The 17867-nt window shown below is 44.0% G+C and overlaps 1 protein-coding gene across 1 annotated transcript; it reads right to left on the bottom strand.

Annotated features, from left to right (window-relative positions):
* Positions 1-456: 456 nt before the first annotated feature.
* On the bottom strand, positions 457-17483 carry LOC308369781 (cytochrome P450 2F3-like; the record flags this gene model as incomplete). The annotated part of the gene is made up of 9 exons (XM_080844309.1): positions 17150-17483; positions 16755-16917; positions 15079-15228; positions 14616-14776; positions 14224-14400; positions 13304-13445; positions 12484-12671; positions 11906-12047; positions 457-638 (listed from the first exon to the last, which is right to left on the bottom strand). Exons 1-9 carry the CDS (start codon positions 17321-17323, stop codon positions 457-459), a joined length of 1479 nt encoding a protein of 492 aa, XP_080700435.1. The 5' UTR covers positions 17324-17483.
* Positions 17484-17867: the final 384 nt, after the last annotated feature.

Here is a 17867-nt window from a genome sequence, read left to right as displayed (position 1 = left end):
AGAAAAAAAATTGATTTACAAAAGCAAAATGGCAACACTGATCGGACAATGACAACAACACTCAATCAGAACCTGATACAACACCTCTTCAGGAAACCCTGCCTTTTGCAATGAAAAATCATACTCCATATTTACATTCATAACAAAATGAAGAAACGATCTTGTGCAATGGATACATAGGAGAAACAATGTATGAAACATTGAAGGTGGATTGAAGGTGAACGTGTTTGGTACATTGAACATGATAGAAGCACTGAAACAGAGGGCCTTGGGATAATTAGGCCACCACATTCAGGCGATCCACAGACGTCATTCTTTACCATTAACTGGTGAGGGTTTCTGGTGGATTTTCAATCAGTTCACGTGTTACAGTTGAGAAGAAAGCCTTCAGCAGTCAGTCCTCAGTGGGGTGTTTGGCCTGGGCTGCTAGCTGCTATCTTGCTGTACCGTGGTTGGTCACCGTGGGGTGGCGATGAGCTCATAACGCCGGGGGACATTACCGAAGCTGCTGAACTCAGGCTCTGTGTCCAGATTGGATGGTCCTCCAGGGGTGCTGAGGTTGAACTGCTGCACTATGGACACCAGGAAGAGCAGGAGCTCCATCCGTGCCAGGGACTCACCCACACACGCCCGCTTACCTGGCACACACACACACACACACACACACACACACACACACACACACACATTCACAAACACATATTCACATCAGTACCAAAAGTTTGCCATGCCAGTTGTGCTATTTTCTTAATGTTTTTATTTGGTATGTTACTGTCCATCAGCACTGAAACCTTCAAAGATACCGCACAGATTCAGGAGCCCTTATTTTGATATAGTTTCCTTTGCTGTTGTACCGTGATACTATTCTGAGGGTACTAAGGAGGCATCAACCTGCCACTGGTAACCAGTATATTCACATATTTCAAAAGTTGAAGAAACCCACTTGCTTGTTTTTTTGAATCACGAGATGAGTGCAGGACCATGCTGCCCTGCTAACAGTCAAGCTTTATGGACTGCAGGTGTATTCATAAACTTCTGCTCAGGCTCACCCGACCTAATCTAGCATCGCAATGCATTCATCTTCAGTGTTGGTGGGAATTCTAATGGTAAAGAGAACAGATTAGTGGTGCTTGTTACACATAAGCACAGGACCGTGTTTAATTTTTAACTCATCCCGAGACAAATTCACCTCTATCTCCAGATAGAGGTCTAGGGCAAAGTGTAGTTTCTGGTATATAATGGTGAACCTTTTCAACACAGCATGCAAAAGAGATAGTGAGTTGAAATATTATATATAATATTGTGACGGTCTGGATGAGACCGCACAGAAATGGTGCCATTCCGGCACAGTAGCAATAGCAAACAACGACACACAATTGACCGATCGCGAAACTCCTCCCTAGAACGGCCCTTGTCCAATCATACCTTAGCAACCGCTACTAAGAGAAGAAGGTCCGACAACTTTGAAGTCTGAGCAGCATGGTTAAACAGTGTGCCTACGGGACTTGTAGGTATGACATGAGGTACCCTGAGAGATTTGAGGGATACGTCGTTTTTTTCGCTTCCCCAAAGCCAGAGATGGGCAGTATTTCAATTACTTGTATTTGAAATACTAGTTAATTTGCTTTTGAGTATTTTGTAATTTGTATTTGATAGGGCCGATAAAAAATCGAATGTAATTTGTAACAAAATACTTTAGAGTGGAGTAATTTTGTATTTAAAATACTCAAATTACTTTCTCCAGTGTTTAAGCAGAAGGAGATTTTTTTTCTGTCGGATTCTACCACGAGACCATCTGATTTGCCTCTGAATGTCATTGTCGAATCAGTCAATTTGCCAAAAGTGTTGCTACTTATGGCCCGCCCCTTTTTGTGGCGAAAAGGAAATCACCCCAGATCTCTCTCATTGACGCTCATGTTAAAGCAGCACAACGGATCAATAGCTATTCGCTAAAGGTATGCTAGCAGCTAAAACTAACAAAATCTCTTGAAATGTGCTGACTTTGACATTATGACAAACTAGTCAACTCAACGACTGTCCTTACACAGTCAAACATCAAGCAAGTGCAACACAAGACAAAGCAAGACGTCAAATAAGCTACTTACTAGATCGGCAGAGAGTAAACAAGTCAGGCCGGCGGGCTGCGGCAGGCAAAACTACAGACCGCAGTTATATGCCTATGGACCCTGGTATGGTAATGGCACGGGGGCTATTCTCCATATTAAAAGTCATTGTAGCGCCCCAATTTTTTTAAAGCTGTTATTGTAAGGTTAAACTGCTTATCCTAACCCTAATTCTGAAGTATAATTGTTGCATAATGGGGCTTTAAATCAATTTTTTTTTCACAAAACAGGGTTGTGGTCGAAAACTTAGAAAGCTGTCTTGATCCTTGTCAATTTATCTTCATTAGTACACTGACTTAAAGGAGGTTCTTTCAAAGAGTGAATCGAGTTGTTGCACTGAACGTTAGCCATCTTGACACAATGTGACTTGATGAAAGCCGTGTGATGTCCTTATACGCAATTAGAGCTAAGGTCCGGGACCCGATCTGGCACTCCGCGGCCTGGGCGAGACTTTTTGAATGAGGCGCGCCTCACCTAGGACGCGATCTGGCACTCCGCGCCGCATTGCATAGAGGCAGGGGCCCGGGCGCGCATGAGACTCTTATTAAAGATCTTGGCCTACTTTAAACATTGTTGAGACTCTTACTAAAGATCTTACTCATTCTCACAGAGACAAAACAAATAGCTACACGGTCATTTATCTGTGTGATGTCACATGTGTGCGCCAGTGTTGTCAATCACATGTGGGCGCCAATGTTGTCAAAGATAATCTGTAACTTGTGGAAGTTGTATTGTTAAACGGTGAGTGCTTTGGTAGATTAAAGTGTAAACTTTGAATACAAATGCTAGTACAACTTCTATACGTTATCTGTAAGGTTGTGAGTGTGCAGTGGTAATGTAAGTTGGATTCGTAAAACGTATTTTAGGAAATAAATGACATTGCTTGACGTGTAGCTTTTTGTCTCTGTTTTGTTACCGACTTTCAACTTAATAAAAATCTCAACAACGTTTATAGTAGGCTACGTGAATTGTTTTGTCTCTGTGAGAATGAGTAAGATCTTTAGTAAGAGTCTCAACAACATTTATAGTAGGCTAAGATCTTTAAAAAGAGTCTCATCGGCGCGGAGTGCCAGACCGCGTCCTAGGTGAGGCGCGCCTCATTCACCAAGTGGAGAGTCTCGCCCAGGCGCGGAGTGCCAGATCGCGTCCAAGTCTTTACCTGGCAATTACGTATGACGAAAGCACGGTGGGGATAGCCCTCCCAGAAGCCATAGAGATTGCAATGAGAGCCCTGTGGCGGCGGTTACAAACATGGAAAAAAAGGATACGGAACCACTGACATGGGTCCGTCATAAAAGCCTGCACCTGGCCCCGTGGTTACTACGTTACGGTACTGAATAACCCAAAGTATTTTAAAAATACAAAATACATGTATTGTATTTTATTACATTTTCTGGCAACAGTATTTTGTATTTTATTTTGATAAATTTATTTGAGAGGTATTTTGTATTTTGTATCAAAAATATATTTTTGCCCATCTCTGCCCAAAGCCCAAAACACAGGCGCAAAGGTGCCAGCTGTGGATTAAACAGTGAGGTCACCCCACACCCAACTCAATATATCGCAAAATACACATATGTCTTCTCCAAAGTAAATGAAGCTGCTTGCTGCCAGCTAGCTATCGCTAGGTGTGATGGCTAACTATCTAGTTAGAAAATCCCCAAACAGTTATGGTTCATGAATACTTGTATTCAGTGGCGGTGCGTCAATACAAGGCGCTAGGGCACCGCCCACCCTACAATTTTGAGATGAAAAAAAAATAAAAAAAAATAAAAAATGAAATGTCAAAAAACATTATATATCAAATAATTTAGTAAGAAATGTACCGTTTTAAAGCGTTAAATGTGTGACGGAGACCGTAAGCCCCTGTCAAAAAACACTTAAATGTGACCAAATATAATATATTGCCATTCGCCACTCCTCCCTGTGGGCGCCGGCCAAGTGGAAGCCTATGGAAGCCAAAAAAAGGGGCAGGAACATTTGAGCAACGTCACTTCACTTGCGCCCCCAGCCAATGACAGGGCTTCCTATATATCATCCTGACAGGACTGTCCAATCAGAGACCTTTTGTTATTCCCTCACATCTCATTTAAATATCACATATCTACCGGAGCACCATAGCAGAGAATTGGAATCTGAGAGTATGGCGACTGAAAACTCCTTAGTATCTATTCGTGGAACACCTTTTAATCGACGATCAGATGTCGATAAGAAGAGACTAAAAGACATGGGACCAGAATGTATGGATTTAAGCACTGACCGCGGGAGGACGTACCTCGACCGGAGCTGGTTAGCGGGCTGTTCAGTGAGTAATGCTTGTAGCGAGTAGCTTAACAACATTTGACAGTAGCTTGGCAGTAACGTTGCTATTTACAAAACCAAGTAACTTTTCAGTAGCTAAGCTCTTTTATTGATCAAGTAGCGCAGTAGTGTCCTCGAAAGAATGTATCCTGGACCTTTCTAATGTTCATACATTCCCTGTATCCATCAAACAGACAAATTAAGCAGTACGTCACTTTAGTGGAGACTAGTGAAAAGCTAGGTATCGTTATTTCAAGTACAACAGACGCTGCTCATACATTTAGAATTAATTAATTTTAAATGGGTAGTTTGCATGCACATTCTAGACAACCGGATAACTAGAATGCTGTGGATATTCAGATACAGCTAGAGATGATGAAAGTTAAAATAAAATAAAGTACAAATAAAGGAAGTCCGTGCTGTCTGCTCAGGGAGTCGAATTGCGAAAATGCCAAAGAAAAAGTTCCTGTTAACATAATGACATCCAACACAAACATACGAACACACGTACAGGTGATTGAATTTAATTTACCGTTTTTATCTGACTGACAGTTGTGTTGATCACTACAATTGCATTGACTTGGCATGCAGTTTGTTTAACTGAAAGTAGCTACTAAGTTATCAAACTACTTTTGACAGGTTTTTGTAACTTAGCTTGCTACTTCTTTATGAGGTGTAGCTTCTGTGTCGTGAAGCTGAATGTATTGTAGAGTAGCTGATAGCTTCGCTCACTACAAATATCAAGAAGCTTGCCCATCACTGCAAATATTCTACTCAAAACCTGTTTTCTTCTCACTGTGGAGAGCTATTTAAACCGCGCCGCCAAACTGCGCCCCCCCTCAAAAAAATGTCACCAGCCGCCACTGCTTGTATTATTACCACTAAAATAACATAACTAGTCTCTTCAACTAAAGTGTTCATGTTAAAAAATTAAAATGTTAAATGTCGATGTTACTGTCGAAGATTGCACGCAGAGCTGTCGAAGCTATCGATAGCAAACGCCAGGATTGAACAAAACTTTTAACGAACACTTTGTAGTTTGTATTTATGCTTGATATAACATTGAACAGAACTTTTAACGAACACTTTGTATGTATGCTGCTGGCGTTCGCAATCGCCAGCTTTGATAACTCAGCGTGCAAATTTACAAAAGGTTTTACTGACGGTAACATCAACATTGCGATAGTCACCATCCTAGCTAGCTACATACCTCCAGAGTCTCTCCCCAGAGACAGAATAAATAATAAGAATAATCTTTGGAGGTTACTAGCTAGCTTGGAAAATTATATACAGATCTTACCCAGTGGTGAAATAACATGACTAGTCTACAAGGTTGTGCTGGTTGCATTTCAATGAGGTCGTAGGGTTTCTATTTTTTTTTTATTGAGACCTGTATGCCTTTGCTTCAATTATTGTTTTGTCCAGTTCGTTGTTGATCTTAATATTTTGGATGTATCCTTCCACTGCATATTGCAGTCCCTTTTGGCTTGATCTGGAACATACCGCGGAGGTATTACTCCAAAAATCATCACTCATACTGACAGTTATACCGCTCGTACCCGTACTTGCCATGGCTTTTAGGTTGACAGTTCCGTTAATTGTGTCGGACGTAGCAACAATCCCTGGTGTATATGTATCGGTTGGTTTGTCAAATGGGGAGATCTGGGGTTTACTCTGATGAGAGAGTGGAAGAGCTGCTGATTTTTGCCCTCCTGTGTTTGAGGCTTAGCAGATGAATGACTGAGCTGGATATTCTTTGTCTTCACTGGGGTAAAGCTTGTACTGGTGATTGTGAATCATTTTGTCCTGCTTTATTTATAAAGCTCCTTCAAACTACTTTGACTGAGTTTTGGTCAGACCCACCCGCACACGGCGACACCGCTCGGTCCCGTTACAACTGGTGGCAGTGGTGAGATGGCCATAAGAGTACAGTAGTGAGTATTATTTTTTTTTGAGTGTTGTCCTTAGTTTGGGTTTTTCCATCATCCACCTCCAGTGCTTACTTTGCTAAGATGTGACCGAAGAAGCTACGGCCTGGGCAGCAAGAGGAAGGAGCCGTTGGAGGGGCGGATGAACGAGGTCTGGAACCAGAATTGGCCAGGGTGGCCGAAGATGTGTCTCTCCAGGAGCTGCGGGATATGTTCCGTAGCCACATGGCACAGCAGCAGGCACGGGACACTCGAATGGAGCAAGAGGCGGGGCGACAGGAGAGTCGTTGGAAGTCCTTACACCACCAGTTCAGCCTCTTACAGCAGGAGGTACATGTGAGGACTACACCAGACCCTGCCATACGTACAGAGCCTGCTCAGAACATTGTCCGGGATGTACCAGTGAGGGGGACATTAGCTATGAGCAGCAGTCTAGCACCACCACCAGGACTACCCCAGGCGAGTAGGCAAGGCAGAACGCCAATAGAGCGGGAACCCAAACTGCAGTATTTAAAGGATACCGATGACATTGAGCATTTTTTAGTCATGTTTGAAAGGATAGCTGTGGCGTGTCAGTGGCCGACAACTGACTGGGTAATTAGGCTAGTGGCCCTTCTGACGGGCAAGGCTAGGGCTGCATACATAAACATGGACCAAGAAGATGCTTTGGACTATGACCGAGTGAGGCCATACTGCAGAAATATGAAATTAATGAAGAGACCTACAGGCTGCAGTTCAGAGGGACTGAGGTGAACGAAGGACAGTCTCCTAAAGAGCTTTACGTCCGTCTGAAGGATCTCTACCAGCGTTGGGTGCAGCCCCAATGGCACACCAAGGAAGAGATTGGGGAGGTCCTTATAATGGAGCAATACCTACGCATGGTTTCACCAGACCTCCAGGTGTGGCTAAAGGAACGTAACCCCACTTCTGCTGCAGAGGCTGCTTCCCTGGTGGACATGTTTGTGGCTGCCAGACGGAAAGCCCAACCCTGGACTTATGCCCAGTGGAGAGGGAGCAAAGAGACTTACCGACCCTACCGTCCACCCCAGCCACCAAGGACCAGTAGCGATGGGGGGCCAGTAGGTTATAGGGGTGGCTTGTTCAGACAGAGCCCCGCTTTTAGGCCTAGTGGTAGAGTTCCCGTATGCTATGATTGTGGTCAGGAAGGTCACATAAAACCAAATTGTCCCAACGACCCAGCCAACCAGGCTAACATTTGCACTGTTCCGAGGGCTTTCTCCCGCAAGAAGCCGGTAGCTCTAAACTGTTGCCCTGTAGGCCTGAATGGGCGAGAGCTAAGGGCACTTATTGACACTGGCAGCATGCAGTCCTTAGTTGCCTCTGAATTAGTACCAATACATCTCCTGAACTACTCTGTAAAAACCCAACTGCGTTGTGTTCCTGGGGAGGAGAGACAGTACCCAACTGCTAGTGTGCATGTGGAGGTCAGGGGACAGACTAACCTACTTGACGTTAGGGTGGTGGATAATTTGCCATACGAGATGATTTTGGGTCAGGAGTTCCCCATTTTACTTGAACTTGTAGTAGAAAGAAATTACTGTAATATTGCTGTGACACGATCCGTGGCTAAGAGCACTGAGGGGGAGGTGCCACTTTCGGCATTGCCTTTTTATAATGCTGGTATCGAGGCCCAGCCAGGGAAGACCCGCAAGGCTAGAAGACAGAAGAGACAAGAGAAATTACAGTTTGGAGTTGCTCAGGAACAGGAGGAGTCTCTCCTGGAGCAGCTAGAGGTGCCTTTAGGGATTCCGGATGATATGGGTGTAATGCAGCAGCAAGATCCAGAAATTAGACCAATGTATCAGCAGGCTCATGTAACCAGGCATGGGTTTGCGATTAATGGTGGAGTGTTGTATAAAGTGGGAGGGTCAGAAGCAAAGATGGTAGTCCCCCAAAAAGTTAGGGGTGTAGTTCTGGAATTAGGCCATTCTATCCCCTGGGCAGGCCATCTAGGTAGACAAAAGACCATTGCTCGAGTGAGCCGCCATTTTTTCTGGCCAAACATGTCAAAAGACATTGCAGATTTCTGTAGGACATGTCCAGAATGCCAGAAAACTGCCAGCAGACGGCCCCCTAAGGTCCCCTTAGAACCTCTTCCAGTGGTTGGTACACCCTTTGAGCAGTTGGGGATGGATGTGGTTGGGCCCCTGGAGTGTAGCAAATCTGGGAATCGGTTCATGCTGGTCATCACAGATTGTGCCACAAGGTACCCAGAGGTTTTTGCCTTGAAGGCAGTAAAGGCTAGAACTGTAGCTACCTGTCTCATCCAGCTATTTTCAAGGGTGGGGTTCCCCCGGGCCATAATCACAGATCAAGGATCCAATTTTTGGTCCAAGCTCCTCAAACAAGCATATGGATTGTTGGGGATAAAGGGCATACGGACTACACCCTACCATCCACAAACAGACGGATTGACAGAAAGATTCAACCAGACCCTCAAGCAGATGTTACGGAAGTTTGTGAGCGAATCCGGTGCTGACTGGGACAATTGGCTTCCCTATCTTCTCTTTGCCTATCGTGAGGTACCGCAAGCTTCAACTGGATTCTCCCCGTTTGAGCTGCTCTATGGCCGTGAGGTGCGAGGACCCCTGTCGTTGCTGAAGGAGACCTGGATGGGAGAGGATGAGGTTCCCCAATGCCAGAACATCTTGCCGTACGTCTTGCAGATGAGGTAGAGGTTGAAGAACATGGCACACCTGGCCCAACAGAATCTCGAACAAGCCCAGCCAGAGAATTAACTGCCTTCCGGACCCCCTGGGGTCTCTTGCAATTTTCCGTGATGCCTTTTGGATTGAACGGAGCGCCAGCGACATTCCAGAGATTGATGGACCAGGTGCTGGTAGGCACCAGTGGATACGCCGCTGCATACTTGGATGACATCATCATTTATAGTGCGTCGTTGGCAGAACATCTTCAACATCTGGAAGAGGTGCTACAGCGGATAGAGACGGCAGGTCTTACCATCAATCCGACCAAGTGTGTTATTGCCAAGAGGGAGACAGAGTATCTGGGCTATGTGATTGGTGGGGGGGTTATCAAACCGCAAGTGCAGAAGCTGGAAGCTCTTCTGAGATGCCCCTTACCTCAGTCTAAGACCCAGGTACGATCATGTTTGGCATGGCCGGGTGGTACAGAAGGTTTGTACCCAATTTTTCTCTTAGGGCGGCTGCCCTTACTGATTTGACGAAGAAGAACTGTCCAGTCAACGTCCAGTGGTCTGAGGAGGCAAAAAGGGCCTTCCAAGACATACAGCAGGCGTTGTGTAATGAACCTGTTTTATATTGTCCTTACTTTTCCAAGCAGTTTGTGTTACAGACGGATGCCTCTGATACCTAAGGAGTTACCAGCGGCATGCGCAGTTGAGTTATTGTCCAAGGCTGTAAACATCGGTCCCGGAGAAAAGGGTGCCGACGGGCGATACGGAATCTTTATTTGGTTCCGGGGGAGATTGGGCAAGTTTACTCTGTTGTAAGTAGTGGGGATAACGTAGATCGCCCTTGTCAATCGGCAGCTGTGTTGAATATGTATTTTGCTACAGGAAAACCTGATCAAAATGTATGGACTTGATATGAAGCTGTTTATATCCTGTATTATGTCCCATTTGTCTATTAGAGTGTTTCATGTATTTGGTATGCTGATTGATTTATGAAGTGTACCCCCTGTTTGTAAATGGTGTTGGTCCCTGGTGTATATGTATCGGTTGGTTTGTCAAATGGGGAGATCTGGGGTTTACTCTGATGAGAGAGTGGAAGAGCTGCTGATTTTTGCCCTCCTGTGTGTGAGGCTAAGCAGATAAATGACTGAGCTGGATATTCTTTGTCTTCACTGGGGTAAAGCTTGTACTGGTGATTGTGAATCATTTTGTCCTGCTTTATTTATAAAGCTCCTTCAAACTACTTTGACTCTGAGTTTTGGTCAGACCCACCGCACACGGCGACACCGCTCGGTCCCGTTACAAATATACAGTGCCTTGCATAAGTATTCACCCCTTTGGATGTTTTACCCTTTTATGGCTTTTATAAATCAGTCATGGTCAATATAAGTTGGATTTTTGGACAAAAAAAATCACAAAATAGCCCTCTTTAATGTCAAAGTGAAAACAGATTTCTACACAGTTATGTAAATTAAATAAAAAATATGTAACGAAAATAAGTGATTGCATAAGTATTCACCCCCTTTACATAGACTGACCTAATTCAACAGAGGTCCAGCCAATTGGTGCTAGAAGTCTCACAATTAGTGAAATGGGGATCAGTGTGCAGTGAATGTGTCTCAAGTGATTGTAGTAGAACGACACCTGTGTCTGGAAGGTCCATTCACTGGTCAGTATTCAGTAATCAGTATTCCTGGCTACTGTTACACCATGAAGACCAAAGATCACCCTAAGAAACTCAGAGAAAAGGTTATTGAAAAGTATAGGTCAGGGGAATGATACAAAAAAATGTCCAAGGCACTTAACATCCCCTGAAATTCTGTTCAATCCATCATCAAGAAATGGAAGGAATATGGCACATGTGTAAATCTGCCTAGATCAGGCTGTCCTTACAAACTGAGTGACCATGCAAGAAGGAGACTAGTAAGAGAGGCCACCAATAGACCTATGACTACTCTGAAGAAGTTTCAAGCTTCAGCAGCTGGTATGGGAGAGACTCTGCATGCAACCACTGTTGCCTTGGTTCTTCACCAATCAAAGCTTCATGGAAGAGAGCCACTGTTGAAAAAATGCTCCACTTTGGTCTCATCAAACCACAGAACCTTCTTCCACTTGACCATGGAGACTCCCACATGCCTTTTGGCGAACCGTAGTCGATACTTTTTTTCAACAGTGGCTCTCTTCCATGAAGCTTTGATTGGTGAAGAACCAAGGCAACAGCGGTTGTATGCAGAGTCTCTCCCATACCAGCTGCTGAAGCTTGAAACTTCTTCAGAGTAGTAATAGGTCTTTTGGTGGCCTCTCTTACTAGTCTCCTTCTTGCACCTTGTTGCTTAGAGTAATTTTGGGTCTGCACACTGATCCCCATTTCACTAATTATGAGACTTCTAGCACCAATTTGCTGGACCTCTGTTGAATTAGGTCAGTCTATATAAAGGGGGTGAATACTTATGCAATCACTTATTTTCATTACATATTTTTATTTAATTTACATAACTGTGTAGAAATCTGTTTTCACTTTGGCATTAAAGAGGGCTTTTTTGTGATTTTTTTTTGTCCAAAAAGCCAACTTATATTGACCATGACTGATTTATAAAAGCAATAAAAGGGTAAAACATCCAAGGGGGTGAATACTTATTCAAGGCACTGTACATGACCACACATATTTCGTTACAATGTGCATTTGGCCTTATGAAACTCTAACACATCTCCTTACAGATTTGAACATACCCCCAATGCTAATCGCTGATGGATTTTTTTTTGTCTGTTTTTATTTGTTTGTTTTAATTTAAACATTTTAATTTAATGTTTTCTTCCCCTTTCCTTTAATTTTAAAATTTTAATTTAATGTTTTCTTCCCCTTTCCATACCCCCAATACCTGCTGAGAATGCAAAAAAGGCTGGGTTTTTCTTAAAGTTGCCATTGTGATCCAGGAAGTTTTCAGGGTTAAAGTTCCAGGCATTCTCCCATTGGTCCTCATCCCTTAGCACAGAATGTAGCATGGGAATGATCACGGTGTCCTGCAAGGAGTCAGAGGTCATGGATCAGGAAGTGGTATTGTTGGCCTCAGAGCAGCTCAGAATACCTTTCACTCACAGACACAATCCGTTTCAGAGCAGCTCAGAATACCTTTCACTCACAGACACAATCCTATTGAACTTGGGAGGCTCTATTTAGCAGTGTACTTACCCCACCATGTGGGTCAGTCAGTCTGTGAGTCTAAGGGGTCTAAAAGCATGTCGGTCTTTAAGTGGAGCTAAAGTACATCTTAGAATAGCGTCGTTGAACAGCTAGAGGCAACTGTCAGTTTGTACATCAAGGGATGACTTGGACTCCAGAGTTGCAAAGGGACCAATTCTGAAGCCAACGCCGAGTTGTCTTGTCTGTATGTAGGCAGTGTAACGCAATGAGAGGGTAGAGGAAGAAGGGGTTCCACTGACATGTGCATAATCTGACCTTGGGAATGGCATAGCCTCTGAACGTGATATCACGGGTGGCGTAGTGGGGAAGGTTGAGGGGCACTATGTCCAAGTAGCGCTGTGCATCATGGATGACAGCGTCCGTGTAGGGGAGGGACTTCCTGTCCTCCATTTGTGGAATGCGTTGTTCGCCAATCACTGACTCAATCTCCTCATGCATGTGTTCTGGAATCCAGACGGAACAGAAAATGGGTAATATAGAAACGTAGGTTTTGATATACATTGCTGCTGCAAGTATTTTCTTGACAAGTATTTATTTTTTTGTCATCTGTAAGTGGCAGTAAACTCTCCATTGAGCTTGTCAAATTCTTGCTTGACCAAAACACCAAAACTTTATACTGAAAAAATGTACCTGTATGTGTGCATGTGTGTGTGTTTGTAGGTATTTGTGTCAGTGTGTATACGTGTGTGTGTGTGTGTGTGTGTGTGTGTGTGTGTGTGTGTGTGTGTGTGTGTGTGTGTGTAGGAATCTCTGTGTGCATATATGTGTGTGTCTGTGTTTGTGGGTACCCTTGTTAGTGTGTGTGTGTGTGTGTGTGTGTGTGTGTGTGTGTGTGTGTGTGCGTGTTTGTGTGTGTGTGTGTGTGTGTGTGTGTGTGTGTTTGTAGGTATCTCTGTGTGCAAATATATGTGTGTGTGTTTGTGGGTACCTCTGTGAGTATGTGTGTGTGTGCGTGCGTGTGCGTGTGTGTGTGTGTGTGTTTGTTTGTAGGTATCTCTGTGTGCATATATATGTGTGTGTGTGTGTTTGTGGATACCTCTGTAAGTATGTGTGTGTGTGTGTATTTGAGCCCTACCCTGTATCTCTGGATGCTTGATAAGCAGCATCATAGCATATCTCATGGTTGTGCTGGTTGTCTCAGTGCCAGCAAAGAAGAGGTTGAGGACAGTGGAGACTAGATTATCATAGAAGAACTCTGTGTTGGGAAGGTCTTTCTCCTGAGGCAGTAGAGGGATACATTAGTAAAGATTGTATGATCCACTGGCATGTTTCTCCTGAGGCAGTAGAGCGACACATTAGTAAAGATGGTATGATCCACTGGCATGTTTCTCCTGAGGCAGTAGAGGGACACATTAGTAAAGATGGTACGATCCGCTGGCATGTTTATCTTTTAGCATATGTCTTTCCTTGTGAAGTGTGCCTCTAAGTGTAATCATATCTGTATCTTTGACTTACTTGATCATCTGTGATAAATGCTTGGCGAGAAATGATTTGGCAGTAGCTGAACAAATACATTATCGCATGCTAGCAAGCTAGGAGGGATATATTCATAGCCACATGAGCAACAACGACTCAAATAGAAGCTTAGCATTTATGAAATGAATGAACTTAATTCACCTGTCTCTAACACAGATAGAGAGAGATAATTCACACACACTAACCCAACACAACACAGTGTCCATGTTTAGGTTAAGCTGCAAATATCCTGCCAGGTCCCCTTCGTGTGTTACAGAAAAATTCTATAAAATTAATTCATTGTTTATTTGTATGTGCTTTTGACTACAGTGTGTTAACACATACTTATTGCCCCTTTCAGTAAGATGTTGTATAAATGACCTACCTTGCTAGAGGCTATTGTAATATGAAATATACTGTATATGCAAGCTCTTTCCCTCAGATTCCTATATGTTTTCCTATTGACCTTTTCATATTATGGGCCTATTCAGCAAGCCATGTATTCATCAGCTCTCTCTGGTTGCAACCAATCTTGCCCACCTGGTTGAGTCTGATGATGAAGCAGTCAATGTAGTCTCGGGGGTTGTCTGGGTCCAGTGTCTCCTTATGCTGGTCGATCTTCTCTATAACAAACTCCCTAAGTTTGTCAATGTGTCGGAAGACGTTTTGGTGGGGGCCAGGTATGTACGTCATCAGCCTGGGGAAGATGTTGTACAGCTGGAGGAATGAAAGGGGAGTGTACACTGTATGAGGAGAAGCAGAGTCCAACACTGTGATCACACCAGCAATTAAGGGCATGAGAGAGGAATGTGCTAGGAAGGATGCTTAAACTTATGAGCATTAGCATACAAAGCTAGCCTATCTCTTCTGTTGAGAAAAAAGTATTGTGGATTTCTTGTTTAAATGGAATGTGTTTTTGATCATGATGGTACCTGACCCCAGGGGCTGCTCCCAAAGCGAAATGTATCTGAGATGATGTGCAGCAGGCGCAGGAAGTTAGCGTCGTCGTAGCTGAAGCGCTGTCCAAACACCAGAGCACAAATCACGTTGGACACGGCACGACTCAGGAAGAATGTGGGGTCAACTGGGGTCGCTGAGAGAGAGAGAGAGAGAGAGAGAGAGAGAGAGAGAGAGAGATGTAGAGAAGGAGCAAACAGCATTATGATAGAATGAGAGTGGTATTTCTACCAAGAAAATGTTTGGTATATGGAACTGTGAACTGTGTAGTTTTAACTTTGTACAAAACTACCCACATTCACCGAACAGTCAAATGCATACACACTATGTCCCCACACACACACACACACACACACACACACACACGCACACACACACACACACACACACACACACACACAAACACACTCACACTTACACACTCACACTCACACTTACACTTGGTTTCTCTCAGACTCTCCAGCAGATGTCGGCTTTCCTCCTGAATCCACTGCTCCATCCCCTTGCGGCCCATCCCAAAGTCTCTGAGCGTGCTCAGTGTGAAGCGTCTCAGCAGGCGCCAGCGCTCACCGTTACTGATGGCCAGACCTGAGAAGACGCCGCACACAAGTCAACTTATAGGATACACAACACACACACTAATACTGATGGCCAGACCTGAGAAGGCACCACAGACAAGTCAACTTATAGGATACACAACACACACACTAATACTGATGGCCAGACCTGAGAAGACACCACAGACAAGTCAACTTATAGGATACACAATACACACACTAATACTGATGGCCAGACCTGAGACAAGTCAACTTATAGGATACACAACACACACTAATACCGATGGCCAGACCTGAGAAGGCACCACAGACAAGTCAACTTATAGGATACACAACACACACTAATACCGATGGCCAGACCTGAGAAGACACCGCACACAAGTCAACTTATAGGATACACAATACACACACTAATACTGATGGCCCGACCTGAGAAGACACCACACACAAGTCAACTTATAGGATACACAATACACAATACACACACTAATACTGATGGCCAGACCTGAGAAGGCACCACAGACAAGTCAACTTATAGGATACACAATACACACACTAATACTGATGGCCAGACCTGAGAAGACACCACACACAAGTCAACTTATAGGATACACAATACACACACAACTTATACCGATGGCCAGACCTGAGAAGGCACCTCACACAAGTCAACTTATAGGATACACAATACACACACTAATACTGATGGCCAAACCTTAGAATGCACCTAACACAAGTCAACTTATAGGTAACACAACACACACACTAATACTGATGGCCAGACCTTAGAAGGCACCTTATAGGACACACAATACACACACTTATACTGATGGCCAAACCGGAGAAGGCACCTAACACAAGTCAACTTCTAGGTAACACAATGCATGCATTAGTACTGATGGCCAGACCTGAAGAAGAAGTGGACATTCAGACAGACAGATTAACTCACATTTTGACACACAGTCATACAAATGTGTTTATTCTGCAAGTGTTACATTTACCTGCACTGAAAAAGTGAAATTGTGTAGCCTATATTTAAAGCCCCAATATGCAACAATTATACTTCAGGATTAGGGTTAGGATAAGCAGTTTAACCTTAAAATAACAGCTTTAAAAAAATTGGGGCGCTACAATGACTTTTAATATGGAGAATCGCGTCCGTGCCATTGCGATAGCAGGGTCAATAGGCATATAACTGCGTTCTGTAGTTTTGCCTGCCGCAGCCCGCCAACCTGACTTGTTTACTTTCTGCCAATCTAGTAAGTAGCTTATTTGCCGTCTTGCTTTGTCTTATGTTGCACTTGCTTGATGTTTGACAGTGTAAGGACAGTCGTTGAGTAACTAGTTTGTCATAATGTCAAAGTCAGCACATTTCAAGAGATTTCGTTAGTTTTAGCTGCTAGCATACCTTTAGCGAATAGCTATTGATCCGTTGTGCTGCTTTAATGACCTAACATGTAAACAAAAATATTGATTCATTGCGACAGAAAAATCACAAATAATCACCAGATCACTTATTTCAGACATCTTTATCAAGAAAAGATGTTGATGTCTCACCGTATCCCTTAACCACCCGGTTCAAGAACGGTACTGGTGCTCTTCCTGTGAAATCATCTGCCTGGTCCACCAGTGCCTCCTTCACTGCCTGGTACCCACTCAGAACCACAATCCGCAGAGGCCCAAGGTGCACAGTCATGACAGGCCCATACTGCTTACTCCACTGAGAAGGGAAAGAAAGAAGCAACCAAGATTTGTAAGGTATCGCTATATTGTAAACACAAAGTGTTCATGGGTCTTTTGATCACAGGGAAAGAATGTGTCTTGGTGTCATGGAAACCAACTTTCTAATACAACAAGCAGGGTTACATTCTTTTCTTGCACCCACTTGTGAGCAGAGCTATGGATGAATAACTTCAACATGCATGCAAGCCCAAAGTGCTACGTTAGCTCACCTTCATGAAGGTCTTGAAGGGGGCTCTCTTGTCTACTTGGGGCAGGTTTCCCAGCAGGGGTAGACCAGTGGGTCCTGGGGGCAGTGGAATCCCCCGTCCCCCCCTCCTCCTCCAGACCAGCAGCAGCAGGAGCAGCACCAGGCCAGACAACAGCAGCATGCTGGACTCAGACATGCTGCACCTCCTTTTCTCCACTCTGTCTGTTTCTACTAGCTTCAAGTTCTGGTTTCTCCCCTTGCGTTTTTACTGTTATTGTTTCTCTCTCTCTACTCTCTCTCACTCTCTCTTTCTCTTACCTCTTTCTATTTCTCTCTATCTCTCTCTCTGTCTCCTTGTTTCTGTCTTATATCTATGGCACTTTTTCTGTCCTTCTCTCACTCTCTCTCTGTTCTTCCTGAGTTCTCCCCACAGACTGAAGGAGTTTATGGGTCGCAGATGAGGGGAGGAGGCGACGACTGAGTAGGAATTGGACAGAGAGAAATCATGTGATTGCCTCTCGTTCACTTTAACCTAGAGCACTTCAGTTTTTACGGTTATCTTCTCATCAGCAGTCCTGATTTCAATAACAAAATAAACAAAGAAACTGAAGGGCAGGAGGAATCTTTGTACTGTGAAGGGTCTGTCGTTCAGCCTTTTAGTTTCCTAGATGTCAGGAATGTAGATTTGTTTGTTTTCATGACGGAAACATTGTCTGAGAGTGTTACCTGTAACTGTTGTT

Source organism: Sprattus sprattus, assembly GCF_963457725.1.
Source record: "Sprattus sprattus genome assembly, chromosome: 9".
Lineage (NCBI taxonomy): Eukaryota > Metazoa > Chordata > Actinopteri > Clupeiformes > Clupeidae > Sprattus > Sprattus sprattus.
Note: the sequence above shows the minus strand (reverse complement) of the source record. Positions and strands in the feature narration are given on the sequence as shown.